The sequence below is a fragment of the Podarcis vaucheri genome (genome assembly GCF_965113315.1).
Source record: "Podarcis vaucheri genome assembly, chromosome: 16".
Taxonomy (NCBI): domain Eukaryota; kingdom Metazoa; phylum Chordata; class Lepidosauria; order Squamata; family Lacertidae; genus Podarcis; species Podarcis vaucheri.
In genome coordinates this window covers 13,843,275-13,864,485 of record NC_138754.1, presented here as the reverse complement: position 1 = coordinate 13,864,485, position 21,211 = coordinate 13,843,275, and the positions used below count along the sequence as shown (strand labels likewise).

The window sequence follows — 21,211 nt, the reverse complement described above, 5'->3', positions numbered from 1 at the left end:
AAGCCAGGACCCAAGCCAATGGCTTTGTTACAAGAAAGGAGATTCTGACTAAGCATCATGTAATGGGTATGAGTTACTCGTGCGTAAGCTGGTGCCTTTCTCGGTTAATTTGCCTTGTTAAACCTTTCTGACTGCACAGCCCCTTCTCATGGTGGCTGCCTCAGTCACTGGCAGAATCCGTCAGTGGGCGTTTCTTGAACCTCTTCCAACATAAAAGTTGTTTGACACCCAGTCTCCTCCTCCTCTCACTGCGCGGGAGTCTTCTGCGCAGGGAAGGCGTGGGTAGCAGAGGACCTGGGCTCTCCTCACTGATGTCCAGTGAAGAGTCCTGGAGCCCTCTCTCCAATTCCCCCGTCTGCCCCCCTTTATCCCTGGTGTTGCGCTGATTGGCTTCCCCCTCTACTGAGCTGTTTCTCCCCCTGCTGCTGGGTCCTTCGCCAGCATCATCTGGGAGCCTCCCCTTCGCCTCTCGCTCCGATGTCAGTTCCCTGACACATCAGGAAGAAGGTTCTGGTGGCAAGAATTGTTCAGCTGTGGAATGGACTATCTCAGATGGTGGTGGACTCTTCTTCATTGCAGGCTTTAAAGCAGAGGTTGGAAGGCCGTCTGCCATGGATGCTCCAACTGAGATTCCTGCATTGCAGGAGGTTGGGCTAGATGACCCTCAGGATCCCTTCCAACTCTACGATTCCATGTTTCTCAATGTTCCTGTGCTATGTTCCTCGGAATCTCAGGTAAACAGGACTGCGGAAGACCCTGCTTTTCACAAGGTCTTGGAGAGTCGCTTTGAGAAGTTGTCAGGGAGAACTCAGAGATGGAGAGTTACTCCATATTAGCCTTGGAATAAAAGAATCCAATGACCAGCGGCCAAGCAGGAGGTCCCCGGTTCAACCCCCAACATCTCTAGGTGTCAGGTGGCAGAGGAACCAACCCCCATGGCAGGTTGCCAGGAATGGACAAGACAAGGAAAAGTCCTTACCATTTGCTTTTTATTCAATATTCACAGAAAGAGGCTTGGGAACACAGCCTCTTGGAATAATGGTGCTGTCCTGAGTGAGTGTCCACCCTCTCTGTCTCTCCCACTGCCTCATGCGTCATCGCTGTGGGTGCCCTCTGCCTTTGAGCTCTTTACTCTCCTACTTTCAATGCTCTCTGGGTTCTGGGGGAAGGGAATCCTTTCTAAAGACACTGAGTGCATCATCTGTCACCCTCCTCCTCCTCCTCCTCCTCTCCCATTATTTCCCAGCTTTCCCCCTCATCTGCCTCTGAGCTGTGACCTCCCTCAGACTTCTGCTGTAATTCTGAACTGTCTTCTTCTCCTTCTCTGGAAGGGTCAGGCTGGGGAGGAGTCTCCACCATTCCTCCTCTAGCCAATCCCTGACACTAGGTAGGGCTGATAGAGACCTCTGCCTGAAACCCTGGACAGCCACTGTCATTCAGTGTGAATCAGGGTCGTGTACCCTTTTTTGCACCCATGTGCGCAGGTAGTTGGAGACGGCACAGGTGTTGAGTGTAGATGATGCCACACATAGGCAGACACAAGTGGTTGGCCACTATGACTAGAGGCGGCCTTTGGCCTGATCCAGCCGGACTCCGTTCCTGTCCACTGTCCATTCTGGGTGGGGCTGATGGGAGTCTTCATCTTTACAGCCTCTTTTTTCTCTTTTGGCCTTTTTCCTTCTAAGCCAGGCATGTCCAAAGTCTGTTTTGGGGGCCTAATCCGGCCCACTGGCTGGTTTAATCCGGCCTGTGGCATCTTATTTCCTGATGTAAAATCTTATAAAAGCTCAGCAACTCTGGTGTTGGCCCTTTGGCTGGCCCTCATGACCCTCCACTTCATCAAATCTGGCCCTCTTTGAAAAAAGTTTGGACTAAGCAAAAGTACACACTCAGGATCACTTAATGGAGATTAGCTCTGCCTCCACTGCTCAGAGAGCCTTCCACATTTTAGACATATCAGGCATCCGGAATCCTAGTACAGTGGTACCTCGGTTTACAAACTTAATCGGTTCCAGAAGTCCGTTCTTAAACCGAAACCGTTCTTAAACTGAGGTGCGCTTTCCCTAATGAGGCCTCTCGACACCGGTGCCCTTCCACTGTTCAGCTTCTGTTCTTAGACCGAGGTAAAGTTTGCAAACCGGGACACTATTTCCGGTTTTGCGGAGTTTGTAAACCGAATCGTACTTAAACAGGACTGTTCTTAAACCGAGGTACCACTGTAAATAAATGCCCGCCCTGCAAGACTGGAGACGTCAGCCTATCTCCATCTCGGTATATGTTCCGCAGCGCTCATCCCAGCCAGCAGAGGGCAGTCTGAATCCAAGAATGCCGGCATTCGGGAAGAGCATGTTCCACTGCCCCCCGGTTTTGATAAGTGCATTTAATTTGATGTGTATTTAAGTCCCAATGAACAATAGTTAATGAAAGCATGTAAGGAGCAAAGGGTACAGGATGTTTTAGAGCTTGCATTCTGGTTAGAGAGCGTGCGGCGGGATTAATATGCAGCCTTGTAAAATGTTCTGCAGATGGGCAAATCAATCCTTGGTTTAGGAGGACAGCAGTTGTGTATGTGTGCATGTTTAAAAGGTGATGTGCTGAGAGCTCTGATCAAATAATGGTTCACTAAGTGCACTGTTGTGCCAGGGGAGAAGCCACATGGGGCGAGAGGGTACTTGGGACCCGGAGGGGGGAGGGGGGAGAGTCTTGGCCCTGAGGAAAGGATCCACTCCTCCTATTGCTTTCTGTACATTAGAACTGTGGCACAAGTTTGAAAATTTGAAAGGTTGGCCCGAAGACTGTGCCATGGGATGGTCGGCTGAGCGACTGGGTGTGTGGGATCAGGCTTGTGTTGGAAGCAAGAACCACCCCGGTGCACCACCCTCCTTGTGTAAATTGCACAAGAGTAAAATCATGAGTAAGGGACGCGGGTGGCGCTGTGGGTTAAACCACAGAGCCTAGGACTTGCTGATCAGAAGGTCGGTGGTTTGAATCCCCTCAACAGGGTGAGCTCCCGTTGCTCGGTCCCTGCTCCTGCCAACCTAGCACTTCGAAAGCATGTCAAAGTGCAAGTAGATAAATAGGTACTGCTCCAGCGGGAAGGTAAACGGCGTTTCCGTGTGCTGCTCTGGTTCGCCAGAAGCGACTTAGTCATGCTGGCCACATGACCCGGAAGCTGTACGCCGGCTCCCTCGGCCAATAAAGCGAGATGAGCGCCGCAACCCCAGAGTCGGTCACGACTGGACCTAATGGTCAGGGGTCCCTTTACCTTTACCTTTAAAATCATGAGTGTGTTGTCAGGTGATCAGAAGAGCCCAGTGGCTGGGTCAGGCCAGAGGCTCACCTAATAGAGCATCTTGTTCCCAAAGTGAACAACTGGGATCCCGACCTGAATAAAATATGGCAGCGGGGACGGACGGACACAATTGATCACAAGACGTGGCACATGAACACCATTTGAATGGCAAAGCTCATCCACATTGGGGGAGGGGTTTCCCTCAAATATTTTAAGGGAGGGGGGAAGAGACCTTCACCCTTGTGGTGGTCTGGTCAACCAGATGCCTCAGTGGGAAAACCACAAGAGGAACTGGACACAACAGTAGCTCTCCTTGTGAGTCCCAGCTAGCAGCCATTGATAGTCGCATCCTCCATGGGTTTGCCATGCCCTCTTTTAAAGCTATCCAAGCTGGTAACCATCGCTATGTCCTGTGGCAGATAATTCTGCTTTCCTTTTGCCTGCGCAGAATCTTTGAGCACCCAACCCAGTTGGATGGCTCTGAGTTCTACTATTAAACACCACAGAAGCGTCTCAGAATAAAACAGGACATCACATTTTCTCGAGTGAGAACTCGGCAGTCATTTTGGGTGCTCTGATCTGGTGTGATTCTGCGCCAAGATCTTGCCCCCAAAAGTGCTTCCCCCAAAGAAAGCACTTTTGGGGGGCCACAACGTCACATATCCCCCCCCCAAAGTGCATATTTTGGACTCCATGCGGGTCACACGACTCACACAGAGTACAGTCATGGGTCCTGGTTTTGGGACTCGAGATGTTGGAAGGCAGAGCTTTTTTTTCTGGGGTAACGCAGGGGTACGCATACCCCTAAACATTTTGTGAATCTAATGGGAGAAGAAACTATTTTTTAAATTTTAGTTTAGTTTCTTCTCTAGCACGGTGAATCGTCAGTTCGGTTGCTACCCCTGATGGCGGCCTCATTTCCTGTCACAATGTTTCCTGAGTCTCAGGCGGAAGCGAGCATTTAATGTGTGAAGTAGGAGTTGGAATCTAGCACGGTGATTGGTCAGTTTCATTGTTACCACCTCTGATGGCAGCTTTATTTCCATTCCCAGTGTTTCCTGAGTCTTGGACAGAAGCGAGCGTTTAATGTGTGAAGCAGTGTGGAATGTGTATGTGTGGTGTTTTACTGATGAAAGTCTCGCCTCACTGAGGGGCAGTATTTTAATATGAGTAGGAAAATTACTAACTATTTTACATCATCATGAGGTAATGCTAGTTCTTTGTACTTTTGTCCATTTACTGTATTTATTTTTCCTGATTTGAACTATAAAATGGTGGTTTTCTTTAGTCAAAATGAGAGTACCCCTAAACATTTTTTAAAGAAAGAAAGCACAGCTGGAGGGTATGGTATTATGAGAGAGGCAGAGAAAAACTTCCATAAATTGAGTTTGCTGTTGCTGTAGAGAGGCTGTAAATTGAACTGGGGACAAGTGCTCCAACGCTGCGCTGATGTGTCTCCCCTCGACTCTGTGAGGCAGTTCCAGTCCAAGCATCACAACAAATTTGGGTGAGCATCTTCTGTCCCAAGGCCTGGGAGCAGGAAGAGAGTCTGCCTGCCTTGCAGTCCTACTGCCAGCCTTAATGGAGCGAGCAATTCTGCTACCCGCTAGTAAACAGAAATAGGCCCCAGGGTGCCCTCCTATCGTGCCTTGAGTCAAATGGCCCGTTGGCAGGTTGGGGGGGGGAGTCACATTTCAGCCAGAATCTCTCCAGCAAAATATACTGCATCTTCATGGGGGAGGCAGGAGGAGAAGGAGGGAAGAAGGATCCGATCCGTTTTCTGCTGCCTCCATGCAGCCTCTCTCTGCCCACAGCACTGGCACCGATCCCCGGAGATGGAAGAAGAATGATGGTCCCAAGAGGCATTCTGGGAGAGACGCCAGGAGAGAAGGAAGCCAGGGCTTTATTCTCCTGTGGAAGAAGAGGCAATCTGTGTCTTAAGATGAGATGGTCCAATGTGGTGTGAGGCAAATTCATATTTTCAGGCAGAACGGTCACAGAGTTTCTGTGCTGGTCCCGGGAGGAGGTTACCATGAGGCGTGGTCAGAGTCCGGTCCTGGGTCGAGGGTCTGGAGACTGTCGACCAAGGGCGAAGCGGGGTCCAAAGCGAGGAGCCGGGCAAGGTCGGGAACTCTGGAAGAACATGTCTGGGTGCTGGCAGAAACAGGTTTCCAAAGACATTGCTCCCGCAACCTGGGACCGGGCTGACTGGTCTTTATCTCCTCTGAGGCCAGGGGTGGTCCCGGCCCACAGGTGACCCGCCTCTCCTGGCCTTAAGGCGAGCACTCCTCCTGAGAGAACCCAGTTCCCTTCGCCTCTCTGCCCTGAGCCTCTGCAGCTCAGGAGAGGCTGGAGGGTTACTGGACCCAGGGGGAGGCTCACCCTCCCCTGACAGGGCTGGGAGAGGTGCACCTGTAGGCAATGGGTCCTCAATCACCTTCGGAGCCAGAGTGGATTCATCTGGTGTCTGCTCCTGAGGATCCGGCACAGGTGCAGGCGCTTCAGACTCAAGGCCCTGCCCCGGCTCAGCCGGCTCTGGAGGTGGGGACTCCAGTGCAGGCTGGGATTCCTCCGGTTCAGCCTCTGAATCAGATTCCCAGGCCATCACAGTTTCTCTCCAAGGTGGTGGTGATGGGGGAGGAAACTAGGACCAGCAAGACAAAACTCTATCATAGGCCCTTCTGATGGGCTGACTTGGAGGAGGCCAAAAGTCACGATGCTTTTTCCCCTCCCCGAAACACAGCCACTTGCAGCCATTCTACCTGGCTGTCCGAGAGGGAGAGGCAAGAGAACTGGAAGATGGGTTGGATGGGACGCAGCCGGGTTCTCCTTATCTTTTTACTTCTGCCCACCCCTAACAAAGAGAGAGAGAGTCAGTGGCGTAGCGTGGGTTGTCAGCACCCGGGGCAAAGCAAGTAATTTGCGCCCCCTAACCCGTGGATTTGCACCCCCTAACCCGTGGATTTGCGCCCCCTAACCCTAACCCCTAGATGTTGAACCCGGTGCGGCCGGCCCCCCCTGCACCCCCTACGCTACGCCACTGGAGAGAGTCAACTTTGAAGACTCCTAGCACAAAGAACCATGGCCCTGTTTTCCTACAATATGGCCAAGGAGGATGGGAGCTGGGGGCCACCAGGTTGCAGAATGGCTGGATCCTGTGCAACAGATTGCATTGTTGCTCTAAATATATTTCTTCTATGGAACCTTCCTAACTTGACATTATGGAAAACTGCTACAGGGAACCAGGCAGAGGGCCTTCTCGGTAGTGGCGCCCACCCTGTGGAACGCCCTCCCATCAGATGTCAAAGAGATAAATAACTACCTGACATTTAGAAAACATCTGAAGGCAGCCCTGTTTAGGGAAGTTTTTAATGTGTGGCATTTTAATGTATTTTTAATCTTTGTTGGAAGCTGCCTAGAGTGGCTGGGGAAACCCAGCCAGATGGGCGGGGTACAAATAATAAATTATTATTATTATTATTATTAGGCAGGTTTCTTACCCAAAGCCACTTCCCTCATCTCTCCCTCATTTGCCTATTATTTGGCGGTTGAATTCACTCTAGAGCACCGGTCTTCAACTGATGGGCCAGCACTGGAGCTGAGCGATATATTGGCACATTGTCTGAAAACAGAATGGTGCTAGCCCAGAGATGGATGGAAGGAATGACCCCGGCTAAAGAAGAATGGCAAACCAAGTTGATGGACTATGCCGAAATGGCAAAATTAACTGGGAAGCTCACAAATCAAGAAGACAAGAACTTAAAAAAAGAAAAGAATGGGAAAAGTTTATGGTTTATTTACGAGACCATCGTATTAGCAGGATTTTAATTACACTTGCAAAAGTAATGGAAAGTTTGGAAGGACAAAAATTTGGACAAGTATTGATATGCAGTTTGTAAATATTGTTATTTGGACCCATGGAAGGGATGGGGTGGTGGAGTCAGGAGATTCAGAGCAATCTTGATATTTGGGTTTTGATTTTTTTTTAAATGTACGTTTACGTATTTATTTTTCTAAAAATCATATAAATAAATAATTAATTGAAAATAAATGAAAACAGTACGGTGCTCAGATCGTGATACTGGTTCCAGACAGTTTGAGCTGGCAATACATTGTGCCAGCTCAAATTGCCTGCGGACGGCAAAGGCGCAGGCAGGCAGGCAAACAAACAGACAGAGTCGGGGAAAGGTTCTGGGTGAGGGCCTTCTGGGGCTCCATCTCCTTCCTTGTGTGTGCCTTTAAGGAAGCCCCTCCCCCTCTGGCTCACACAAGCTGGAGTGGTGTGGGGGCTCACTCAGCTGAGGGGCGGGAGGCTTCCTGCTGAGCAATTTGAATGAAGTGGGTATTCGTATGGGAGCTTGGGTTATGTGATGTATCTCGGTTGCTCCTCCCTCCCCTAAGGTGGGGAGGAAGAAGCAGCCAAGATACATTCCAGATATTGTGATATATCAGCATAGCATGGTATTTAGCTGCAGATATATCATGATATTGAAAACCAGATATCGGCCAGGACAACTAGTAGGCTACAGCCTGATCCAAGGTGGGTCCACGTGGCTTTAAAAGGTTGGGTCTACTAGCCCCAACTTGAGTTGCACAACTTGAAAACTACACGGCACAGGACATTTTTATTCGCACCAGTGACTTGGGACATGTGAGATAGCCCAGTACAGCGATTTTAATCAAAATCTGAGATGTAGTAGTTATTTTTTTTAACAATAACAGTGGTTACTCAGACCTTGTTGCTGGTTGCAAAGTGGTCCTCATAGCATTTAATGTTTCAGGGCCCCCAAAATGTAGGTCTGTCACTGGCTGAAAGGATGTCTGAATAAAATTTCCAAACTTGCGGTATGTGGCATGTGCTTCATTACCCCTGCACAATGTGGCCTCGCTTCAATTTTCAGAGGCAGAATAGCCCATTTTTTTTTTTTTTGCAGAATTCACATTGCAGAACCCACCATTTCTGGAAGCAGAATTGGGATTGCCTGACCGCAGAACTTTATTTATTTAGCAAGCTTGGCTACTAGGAAATTCTAAGGAAGTCCGCCACCCTCCAGGCTTTGTTGCAGAGGCAGAAGCAGATATAAAATGATCTGTAGATTAAAGCTCTGTTGATTGTAGTTGGACACCCCCCTCCCGAATTTATTGCCTGCCTCATTGGGCAGCCCTTCGGTGATGGATGACCATCCCTAGAACTAAGAAGGGGCACAGAATGCAGTAGAGGACCCCCAGCCCCTCGGATAGCCCCAGGAAGTAGCTGAGATGCTCTTGCAAGCTGCAAGTATGGGTGAGCAAGTTCATCTGCAGCAGCTTGTCCAGGATCAGGGCCACTCCATACGGCGCCCAGAGAAGGTAGAAGAGCCAAGTGATGACTGCGGGTGGGTGCCACGCGGCCCTCTCCCACTTCAGCGCCACCTTGGCCAGAGCGACCCCCGCTGGGAGGATGTAGAAAACAGCTATCCAGAAGATGACGTGAGTGAGAGACCACCAGAGCAGCTCAGGTGCCTGTCTCAGGGCACATATTGCTTCCCCGTCTTTACCTGTGCCGTGGATCATGGCTACAGGGATTGCAAGCAGGAAACCTGTGACCCAGAGAACGAGAGGCAAGAGGCAGCCAGGAAGGGTGGCCTTGGGCGCTGGACACACACAGGCAGCCACCAAGAGCCCTTGGGCAAACTGGCACCCATACTTCGTGGCCTGTGCCGCCTGGCAGAGCCTGTCCCCGAAGGTCCAGCCCCAGCTGATCCCAGCCGCGAAAAACAGCAAGATGGTGGCAAAGAGGGCAGTTGACAGCGTTGTGAGAATGAGTCCGGTTTGCTCCCAGAGCCGGAAGCACATGACCAAGGCGATGGCCAGGGCGAGACTGCCGAGGATGCCCAAAGTGCCGGCTACCACCAGGAACGTCGGGATGACGCCGCCGACCGAGGAGCAAAATGTGCTGTAACACGGCGCAGGGAGAGCGCTGTCAGCGAGCGTGGTGTCTTCGTAGGGATAATACTCGGTTCAGGTGGCCAGCAGGTCTGCAAAGTCTGCAGATTCCAGGACATGGCTTGGGCTCCTGTCCTGAAAAAAGGGCGAGACACAACACAGAGGTTTAGAGAGCACCCTTAACAAAAATAAAATAAGCAGAACTATTTCAGCCAAACGCAAATGCATGGATGATGTCACCAGAAGCAGTTGCACGGGGAAGGTCTGTAGCTGGCTCAGGGGTGGAGCATCTGCTTTGCATATGGAAGGGCCCAAGCTCAATCCCAAATGGTGTCTCTAGGTGGGGGGAGACGCTTACCAGAAGCCCCAGGGAGCTGCTGCCAGTTAGGGTTGGCAATACTGTACCAGGACCAGCGGCTCGACTCAGTGTAAGACAGCTTCCTATGTTCCTTTGCTGCCTCTCCTGAGAGCCAATAAACAGCACAAGCAACACGAAGACCAGCATACTAGATATCACTGCAATTCTTGTTGCATAATATACAACAAAAACAAATTGTGTACACTTGTAAATTCTCTAATATATTTGAAATCAAAAGAACACACATCTCAAACTTTGAAAGTCCGTAGAAGTATAATGAGTCTATAGTTGAAACACTGTCTACCTGATTTCTGGTTGCTCCACAGAGACCTCTGGTGTCACATTTTAATAATGCATTGCGAACGTTAAAAACCATGAGTGTAGATCTGCCTCCAGTGTGGAGTGTTGGACTAGGGCCTAGAAGACCAGGGTTCAAACCCCTACTTGGCCATGAAGCTCCCTGGGTGACCTTGGGCCAGTCATTGCTTTTCCGCCTAACCTACCTATTCTATTCTATTCTATTCTATTCTATTCTATTCTATTCTATTCTATTCTATTCTATTCTATTTGTATACCACCTTTCATCTATAGATCTCTGGGCAGTTCACAACACAAAAATACAAGATAAAAAAACACCACAAAATACATAATAAAATTAAGGACAGCAACAAACCAATAACCTCCTCCCATCCCACAAGGGCTTGACATGTCAATCAGCCAAAGGCCTGTTTGAAGAGGGATGTTTTTGCCTGGTGCCTAAAGTGTATAATGAAGGTGCCTGGTGAACCTCCCTGGGGAGAGAATTCCACAACTGAGGAGCCACTGCAGAAAAGGCCCCGTTCTCGTGTTGCCACCCTCCGAACCTCTTGCGAAGGGGGCACACGAAGAAGGACCTCAGAGGACGATTGCAGAGTCTGGGTTGGTAGGGATTAAATGAGATGGGGGGACGGGACACACCATGTACGCCACCTTGAGCTTTTTGCAGAAATAAGATGGGATAGAATTGCAACCAACCAACAAAATCTTAGTGGTGGCTGGTGCCCATTGGCAGGGTGGGAGGCAGGGTGTCAAAAATTAGGTGGAGGCAGAGCAGAGCCATTCCAATTCCATGCCCTTCTTCCTCCATCTTCCTGCCATGTTCTAGAAAGGCATCATTGAGTCTAAGGAGGAGGAAGCTGGCCAGAAGAGCCTGGTTGGGAAAAAAAGGAAGCAGGCAGATGGCAGCTGGCCAAGGGAAAACCATGGTTGGTCCCATTTGAACCAGCCTCCATTGCCTGATCTGCTGCCTGAGCCAAGTGGCTTCCTTTGGCTTTTGGAAAGGATGGCCTTGGGAGCCGCCTTGCTGAAGCAAAGCAGTTCTGGACCTGGTCCCTGCTGGCCTTGGGGAACAACTCAGGGATGCCGCCTTGAGGTCCGCCAAATGAAGTTTGTTTCTTCCTGCAGACCCGTACTTCAAACGCTTCCCTGTTTCTCCAGACTTAAGATAACATAAACATTCGAGGTCAATTTCTGTCTGGAGGATCAGGGAGGGAGAGCCATAAGCCACCCTGAGCTGGATTTATTGGCTGTTGGTGGGAAGCTTGGCATTCATTTTTGCTTGTCATATTCACCCAAAGTAATTGCATTTGGGAAGGGACGCCTGCTACCTGGGCTTGAAAGGCAGGGCCACAATTTTCTCTGCTTGTAGCTTTTGACTTAACGTCTCTTTGTTTCCATTCCGAGAAGGATGGGCTTTGCAGCTGAGACCACCTCTTATATCTATCAGGCCCTGGCTAACTGTAGGCTTGTGCAGTGATGTATGGTGCCCCATTGCGACCCGTGGGGCAGAAGGCAGGGAGCCCAACAGGAAGTGGAGCCAGAGCCACTGATAGGTGAAGCCAAAACCAATGGCAGGCAGAGGCAAATAATTCTAGTTATTATCCCCATGTGCTATGGGGGCACCACACGAAATTGCAGCCCTGAAAAAGATGCTTTTTCGCGGGGTAGGGTGGGGTTACTGCCGTAAAATCGCATGAGATCACAACAACCAAAATGGCCGCCGTTCTCTTGTGATAGAAAATGGGATGTCCCCTTTTTCCCTCAGTACACCTGCAGGGTATGCAAAGGGCAAGACTGAGACTAAGGAGGGGGAGGACATTGGCAGGCAGGAGTGCTCCTTCTTCTGGTGTCAGATAAAGGTCTGGGACCTTCGAGTATAGGGCGGTATAGAAATTAAATAAAAATAAAAATATGAGTTAGCTGCATCTCTTACACAAACTAAGCCTTTGAAAGACTGATCAGGCATTCTTGGATGTAGGGAAGCATTTTGTGGGGAAAGGTGTAGGAAAATAGTTGTGTGCACATGTGCGCGTGCGTGTGTACACGCACACACACGTACACACACACACACACGTGGCTTGAAGATCTCAAGGAGCAGTAGATCTATTTGGTCCAAAAAGTCATCACTGAAGGACACACTCAGCTAGCATGTAAATGAGCCTCCCTCCTTCATATTTGCTTTGATAACTTTATGCCTCTCCTGTCAGGCTGCGGCTCTGAATTAATGGAAATTTATTTCCCACCTTAGCCTTTTCTTAAACAAGCAAATTGCCTGGGAGTTCTGTTTGTTGCATACTAGGTGGCCTGGGGAAAGAGGGGAGCAAAGTTTTGGAGACTGGCTCAACTTGCAGAAGGAGGACAGTGAACCCTGGATCAGAGGACCAGGAGGAACAAAGATGGGTGAGCCACATTTCCACACCAGTTTGCAGGTTTTGTTTTAAGTCCCCGTGGAAATCATCTGCATCTTAGTGCAAACTTCTCTGGATGTGTACATTTCTGTTTGCAATCTTGCCTAACATACATGTTTGCAAAGCAATTCTCCTTAATGCAATGCATTATTTTCACCAATAGGCTGCCTATTGAACACTATGCAGTTTCTTTCCCCCTTTTTTTGGCAGGTGAACTACATTGCAAAATTCAGGCAAGCACAAATTTCAAGGGATGGCTGTGTTTCAGTTCTCAGATTGTTTTGGAAACTCCAGATTAGGAGAAGCCTGCCTTTTGGAGACAAACTGAATCCATTTTCATCTCTAGCGAGTAGCAGGAAATATTAAGTGTGGGCAAAGCAGTCTGTCAGCTGGCTAAGCTTTGACAAAATGGATGCTTTAGTTGAGAGTCCTCGGTTGGACCAGATGACCCACAGGATTCCTTCCAACTCTACCATTCTATGAAAATGGAAGCTTGAGTTTTGGCAATGATGTCAGTGCAACAGGCCTAATAGATAGCCTGAAAGCTTCTGTCAGGCCTATGACTTTGCATCAGACTCTAAAAGCCTCTGCACAATCTCAGTATGCCCTCCCTGGGCCTCAAATGGACCCATTTCACTACACCAAGGAACTTTCCTAAAGGGTCCCAGTGTAACTTAGGTCCACCTACGTAAATCACCAAAAAAAAGAAAACACCAGTTGGAGGCTGGTTTCCTTTAGGACTGATAGAACAGACAGCAGGAAGTGGAACCAAGGTAAATGGCAGACAAATCTAAGGATGGCCTGTCCCATTTCGCTGCCTGAGGTGAGGTGGAGAGAGGCTGCGCCCTCCGCTGAGGTCTTGCTTGCTGTGGTTGTGTGGCAGTGGCTGGCGGTGAGATCTTAGCAGAAGCTGCAGCATGGGATTCCACCACCCAAGATGGCTGCTTCAGTCCACCTCATGGGCTGCCCAGCCCTCAGCAGAACCAACTCATTTCCGTTTGGTCCCCATTCTCCTCCCTGCTCATTTGCACAAAGGCAAGACTGAGACCAAGGAAGGGGAGGAAGCGGACAGGATTGGGATGGGTATTCCCTGGGTTGGCCCAGGTCTGATATTTCCCAGTTCTAAGCTAAATTGCCGCCCCCATCTTCTGGCAAGTGAATTCCTTATGTTATGTGTTTGTACGCTGACAAGACACACAGCTTCAGGAGGAAAGGCCTCCTCTAATCACAGAATCCACACCAGACTCTCCAGGAACAAAACAAATTATTTCTGTTTTGACGGTAATTAACAGTCGAGAACAATGGCCTGGCAGGGCCAGTCTCCCCTGTGACTCCACAGTGCAAACAAACTCAGAGATTGTCCTAGGAAGGCTGCCAATTTTGCCCTGTCTGGACTTGCGTTCTCATGAAAACACTTTCCATTGGGGGGGTGGGAGAGAGAGAGACGTCCAGCACATGCCAGTTGCATTAACGCAGGAACTGGGTTCATCGTTTCAGAGGCTGTTGCCACCTTTATCTTCTTTTAAGCACTTAGACTCTTTCTTTTGACCGTACTAACACCCCTCGCGCAACCCAAGGGCAGTTTACAACAGGCAAATAGAGGGGGGAAATAAATAAAATAAAAGCAGCAGAATCCTTTAAAACAGGCATCTCCAATCTGCAGCCCTCTAGGTTTTTTGGCCTACAACTCCCATGATCCCTAGCTAACAGGACAAGTGGTAAGGGATGATGGGAATTGTAGTCCAAAACATATAGAGGGCTGAAGGTTGGGGTGCCTGCTTTTAAAACATACATAGCAACAAGTCAGCAAACAACGCTGGTTATTACTGCTACTAGAGGCAGCGGTTGGGTCTCTTTTCCTCAAAACACCCTGCTGGAAAAGGTTTGTCCTAACAGGCCACCTGAAAGTATAAAGAGATGAAGCCAGAGAGGGCGCTCCAAATATGAGGAGCCACCACTGAGGAGGCCCTTTCCTGGGCCTCTGTGCCACACTCCTCAAACTGAGGAAGGACCATCAGGAGCACCTGTCTTCTGGCGTTAGAGCACAGGCAGCTCAACTCAGTGTGGCCAGAGAGGGCGCTCCAAATATGAGGAGCCACCACTGAGAAGGCCCTTTCCTGGGCCTCTGTGCCACACTCCTCAAACTGAGGAAGGACCATCAGGAGCACCTGTCTTCTGGCGTTAGAGCACAGGCAGCTCAACTCTGGTGGAATAACATTTCCTTCTTTGGCTTAAAATGTCTAAGGAAGCACCTTGAATTTGGCCCAGAAAACAACCGGCAACCAGTTTAGTTGCTTTAAGAGATTTAGCAACACAGGGCAGGACAATTATTTGGAGTACCTTGAGCTATTGCCAGGGCGGGATTGCAGAGAATAAGAGGCAGAAAGATGTTCCACCAGCTCAAGCGCGAGGAAGAGTCAGGGGATGTATTTCAGGGTCTGGTAGTGCTTGGGGGCTCTATGCAATTAGGGGAGGGAAGTTTTGGCAGAGCGGATGGAGACAGCGATCAGCTATTTAAAAGCGTGTCCAAGAGGAGAGGAATAGTTCTGTTGATGTGTGAAGTGAAATGTAGTTATCTTTGGATAATGGAAAGGTATTTCTCTCCGTGTTCCCAAGTTCAGGGTCTGGCAGTTCTGTTATCATCCCTGGATGAAAGCACACCTTTTTTTGCATTTCACAACAACTGGAATATAAACATGTGTTTCTTGCTTGCAAAGCACTGCGTATGAAACTTCTGTTTTAAAAACTGATCCACGTATCCATTTTTATTTTTAGAACGTTGCTTAAAAACAACAACGGAAGCAGAAGACGACAGTAGGTCAGTAATATTTGCACATCGCAAATACAATACAATACAGTAATGGGCATTTGAATTTAGGAAATCCAAATTTTGTGAATTCAGACGTGGGCTGGCCTGATTTGCATCTCTTGGACAAATGTGTGGATCAGAATGAAATTACTTTTTGGATTTCATACTTGTCTGGATTTTGTGATGCAGTTCTTGGTTCACCCAAACATAGCAGAATGCAGTACTGGGGCTGGAGAACAACACAAATTGAGGGGTGATTTTACCCTTCCCAAGTCAACCCACAATATCAATAGAGCATCTGGGTCATATTTGGTCCCCCACAAAGCCTTGTATCGCTCTTCACTTTTCTGTCCCTTGTCTCTCTATGCTTCCCTATGTCTCTGAGTTTCTCTACTCTAGGTCCATGGGGCTTTCATGAAGTGAGGCTGTCTTGAATGCTGCCTGTGGAGCCTGGAATGTTCTGGATTTGTTTATTTGTTTTACAAAAGCAGAGCAGTGGGTAGTAGTTGTTTTAAGTTGAATACTTCATTTAACTTTAAAAAAACCAATATGCTGCTCTACTTGAAGCCATAGCCACCATCATTGTAGAGCTCTTCAGCATCCTGCAGGCAGCATTCAAGACAGCTTCACCTTGAAAGCTGAGCTGGGCAGTGGATTTTTGAGTTTTAGTTGACCTAAGAAAGTCACTGCCCTAACTCGGATTATTGGGAAGAGTTACCGTAGTTTTCCATGTATAACACAATTTTTTAAAATTATAAAATAATGTTAAAAATTGGGGATCATCTTATACATGGATAGTGCAGAGGGGGGAGGGACGATTGGTTGCAGCCGCGAGCAGGAGATTGTCAGCGGTGATTGGGCGGGTGATTGGTGGCTGTGACAAGGGCTGCTGTTGATTGGCTGCTGCTGCACCAATTGGGCGGGCGATTGGTGGCTTTGGTGATGCGTGTGATTGGCAGCGTTGGTCTGGCGGGTGAGCTATTTTTGGCAATCTGCTCAAAAGAGCTCAACAACTCTGGGCAATCTCCCTCCATTTTCTTAATTTGGAGTCCCCCAAAATAGGGGCAATCTTATACATGGGGGTGTGTTATTGTCAGGGAACTGACATCGGAGGGAGAGGCGAAGGGGAGGCTCCCAGATGATGCTGGCGAAGGACCCAGCAGCAGGGGGAGAAACAGCTCAGTAGAGGGGGAAGCCAATCAGCGCAACACCAGGGATGAAGGGGGGCAGACGGGGGAATTGGAGAGAGGGCTCCAGGACTCTCCACTGGACATCAGTGAGGAGAGCCCAGGTCCTCCGCTACCCATGCCTTCCCTGCGCAGAAGACTCCCGCGCAGTGAGAGGAGGAGGAGACTGGGTGTCAAACAACTTTTATGTTGGAAGAGGTTCAAGAAACGCCCACTGACGGATTCTGCCAGTGACTGAGGCAGCCACCATGGGGAGAGGCTGTGCAGGCAGAAAGTTTTAACAAGGCAAATTAATCAAGAAAGGAACCAGTTTACGCACGAGTAACTCATACCCATTACAGTTATACACAGAAAAATACGGTAATCCCTTTTTAACCTCATCTACTTCAAGGCTCCTGAACCTATTTGCCTGCAATTTGGCTGGAGTAATCCACTGGGGAGCGGAGCTCCTGTACCTGCAAATTTCATCTGCTTATACCAAAAGAAAGAAAGCATAGATAGTTTTAGATCTGCCATAAGAACGACTGAGGAACATAGAACTTATATTATAAATTATATAGATACAATATAATATTATATTCTATATTATATAGAGAGTGATTCGGAACTTAAATCACAGATCAAGGAGAAAACAGTGCCTCAGAAATAGATTGAATTTTATTATTACAGTATTTAAAAACACAGATTCAAGGCAAATCTTAGGCCCTTGCACACCCCTAGTAAATACATATTTTGTAATACTCATTTTCATGCATTTTTAAATAAAAAATCTAACATATGCAGAAATGGAACAGGATTGACTTAATATATAAGACATGAAATTGACATGGAGCACATGGTGGGCTGCTGTTATTTTCCTCATATGACAGATGTGGTGAGGGGGAGAACTGAGGTTTGACCAAGGCTACCTACTGGGTGCTTGGCAGAGACAAGATTCAAACTAAAACACTCCTAGATTAGGGATTCCCAAATAAACCAACAAGAGATACATTCACAGAGTGGACTCCGCTACACAGGTCAATGACCATATTTTTTGCACCATAACACTCACCTTTTTCCTCCTAGAAAGTAAAGGGAAATGTCTGTGTGTGTTATGGAGCGAATGCCTACGGATGGTGGGGGGATCTGCTGCAGCCGTGAGCAGAGGATCCATGGTTTCTCTTCCCTCCTCTGTGGCTCGCTTTGAAACAGCAAAGTGGGAGAAGAGCCGCTGAGTGGGGAGGAGAGAGGGACAGGGAGCCTGCTTGCTTTAAAGGAGCAAAGCGGGAGAGGAGAGGAGCCTTCTCCTCTTATACCCCTCTTCTGCATTATTAGCAGCATCCTTCTCCACACACCCCTTGCGTGCTCCTTGTCCCTTGAGCGCTTTTCCTTCCCTCCCCACCTAAAACATGGTTACAAAGCATGGATCCACATGGATCCTCAGGGTTTTTGCACTGGGTCACCCCAAATTCACCATCAGATCACATAGCATGTCCATGGCTACAGCTTGCACCCAAAAAATCACGCACCCACTGTTGCCTGGGGCCGCAGTGGTGCAAAAATGTGGTTACAAAGCATGGATCCACAAGGATCCTCAGGATTTTTGCATTGGGCTATCCCAAACTCACCATCAGATCACATGTCTGTGGCCACAGCATGAACCACAAAAATCATACATCCACTGTTTCGTTATAATATTTTTTTTCTTGTTTTCCTCCTCTAAAAACTATGTGCGTGTTATGGTCGGGTGCGTGTTATAGAGCGGAAAATACGGGTATAACATTATAAATGTGTTATAAAAATGTGACACCAGATGGCGCTGTAGAGCAGCGATCCGAAGTCAATGGTAAATTGCACTGGGAGCTATATTTTTTCATATCGGTTCTTTTCATAGCAGTTTTTAAAAAATATCTGTGTAGATCCAGCCTCAGTCTGTGAATTTGTGGTAGTAGATGGGAGATAGCACACCTATCAGATTAAATATTCATATTGATTTTTAATTGCATTTTCATTGCTTCTTCCATTTCTTGTACTTTATTGTCTTACAGTTTGAATCCACACTGAAATGTAAACAAAAATAGTTATAGTTAACTAAACCTTTACTTGGAGTAGACCCACTGGAAATTAATAGATCTACATTAGCCATAGTTATTCATTTCAGTGGGTCTACTCTGAGTAAACATTAGTTGACTATAGCCTAAAAGGAGCAATAAAATACTATTATAAATCACCCAGCACAGTCCATTACAATTGCTACAATGGGCAGATAAACCATTAAGTGGTCCTCTAAGACCCTTGGTAATTTTCAAGTGGTCGCGGGGCGGGGGGAGTTTGGAAACCCTTGCGCTAGATCATTCTCTTACAGTGCAAATTACACATGTCTTTTGAGATTAGTGGCTACAGGCTTGCAGCCTTAGCCTTTGTGCTTCTTTCTTTTTTTAAATAGTATGCTTTAGAAAGTGCTCAACCCTATTAAGTCAGAGCTGAACAAAGCAGAATGCATTTTTTTCTCATTGCTAATACACAGTTTTCCTCTCTAAAGAGACTCTGGTGATCAGAGACTGGAGGTTTCCAGACAAACTGAAGGCCTGTTATTTCTAATTTGTAGAAATTAAGCGCTGATTTAGGTCTGCATACTGGTTGTTGAATGAAAATGGTTTCATTTATATTCCCCCCCAATCGCCTCAGCGTGTGAAGAGTGGCTATTTTATAAATATAATAATCTTCCTTCCTGTACCCTTGGGATCTCCTTCCTAGTGTGAACGAAGATGGAACAATTTTTCACTAGGTCTCCTGAGATTCAGATAAGATTGCAGGGTTGAATTGGAATGAGATGCCTAGCTGGTCTCATCCAACTCTTCCTCAACCAGACTTTGGTTAAATCTACCCTAAGTCTTTCTTTCTTTCTTTCTTTCTTTCTTTCTTTCTTTCTTTCTTTCTTTCTTTCTTTCTTTCTTTCTTTCTTTCTCTCTCTCTCTCTCTCTCTCTCTCTCTCTCTCTCTCTCTCTTTCCCTCCCTCCCTCCCTCCTTCCTTCCTTCCTTCCTTCCTTCCTCCCTCCCTCCCTCCCTCCCTCCCTCCCTTCCTTTCCCTCCCCCTCCTTCCCTCTGTCCTTCCTCCTTCCTTCCTTCCTTCCTTCCTTCCTTCCTTCCTTCCTTCCTTCCTTCCTTCCTTCCTCTCTAAAAATATACAAATGCAAAATTTTCTTCCCCTGCCAGATGCAGATGAGAAGCCCTGAGTGCAACATCAGCTCTCTCCCCACTGCTGATTGTCAGAAACTCCCATTCAGAGACATATTGCCTTCGACACAGGACAGAGCGCATGGCCATCATGACGGGTTGATAGCTGAATACTCCATGGGTTTTATCTAACCCTTATCCACCCAAGTTCATGGCTATTGCTGCCTCTTATGGGAGCAGATTCCATACTTGAATTATTCACTGTGTGAAGTAGTATTTTCTTTGGTCTGTCTTGGATAGCTCAGTTGGTTAGAACGTGGTGCTGATAACACCAAGGTTGCAGGTTTGAGCCCCGTACGGGATAACTGCATATTCCAGCATTGCAGTGGGTTGGATTAGATGGTCCAATGTCTATGATTCTATGTAATGTCTACAGTTCTAGGAAGCTTCCAGCTTCCGAGGATGTTCCTGAATTCTCGTACTGTGAAAAAGGAAGAAAACATCTTGTCTGTGCTCTCTTCCCACACCTCTTGTGTTCTCCCCTCCAGCTCGCCTTTTCTTCTGTGCTAAAAAGCCCAATATGTTGTAACTTGCCTTCATCCAACCCCTTGATTATTTATCTTGCTCTTTTCTGAACCTTGCCCCCATCTCCACAGCATACTTTTCGACCTGTACAGAGTATTCCATGTGTGGCGACACCATAGATTTGTACAAAGGCATTGTGATATTGGCAGCTTAATTTTCAATTTCTTTCCTAATGATCCCTTGCATGGAATTCGCCTTTCCCCCCCACAGCTGCTGCACAGCCAACACCTTCATCAAGTACTGCGTCCAGTTCTGGACACCACAGTTTAAGAAAATATTGACAAGCTGGAGTGTGTGCAGAGGAGGGCGGAAGGGTCTGGAAGCCAATAATAATAATAATAATAATAATAATAATAATAATAATAATAATAATTTATTTGTACCCCGCCCATCTGGCTGGGTTTCCCCAGCTACTCTGGGCGGCTTCCATAGAAACAAAAAATACAGTAAAATATCACAGATTAAAAGCCTTATGAGGAATGGTTGAGGGAGTTGGGTATATTTAGCCTGGAGAAGAGAAGACTGAGAGGTGGTACAATAGCCACCTTCAAATAGCTAAAAGCCTGTCACATGGAAGATGGGTGCAAGCTTGTTTTCTGCTGCTCCAGAGGGTAGGATCTGAATCAACGGGTTCAAATTCCAAGAAAGTAGATTCTGACTAAACATCGGGAAGAACTTTCTGAGGGTAAGAGCTGTTCAACGGTAAAATGGACTCCCTCAGATGGTTGGGGTTTTTAAAGAAGAGGTTGGATAGCCATCTGCAAGGGCGCAGCTCTGAGGGCCTTCTGGCGGTTCCCTCACTGCGAGAAGTGAGGTTACAGGGAGCCAGATAGAGGGCCTTCTCGGTAGTGGCACCCGCCCTGTGGAACGCCCTCCCTTCAGATGTGAAGGAAATAAGCAACTACTGTATTTGACTTTTAGAAGACATCTGAAGGCAGCTCTGATTAGGGAAGTTTTAAATGTCTGATGTCTTATCATGTTTTAATATTCTATTGGGAGTTGCCCAGAGTGGCTGGGGAAACCCAGCCAGATGGGCGGGGTATAAATAATAATAACAATAATAATAATAATAATAATAATTATTATTATTATTATTATTATTATTATTTAGCTGTGGTTCTTGCATTACAGGAAGTTGAACTAGATGACCCTTGTGAATTCTATGATTGTGAG

The 21,211-nt window shown here is 47.6% G+C and overlaps 1 protein-coding gene across 1 annotated transcript; it reads right to left on the bottom strand.

The window, feature by feature from the left end:
* Nucleotides 1-7,068: 7,068 nt before the first annotated feature.
* On the bottom strand, nt 7,069-11,385 carry ACKR1 (atypical chemokine receptor 1 (Duffy blood group); the record flags this gene model as incomplete). Its single annotated transcript, XM_082204387.1, is given in 3 exon segments — nt 7,069-9,292; nt 9,296-9,352; nt 11,353-11,385. Coding segments are annotated over 3 exon segments (939 nt in total). The 3' UTR covers nt 7,069-8,443.
* Nucleotides 11,386-21,211: the final 9,826 nt, after the last annotated feature.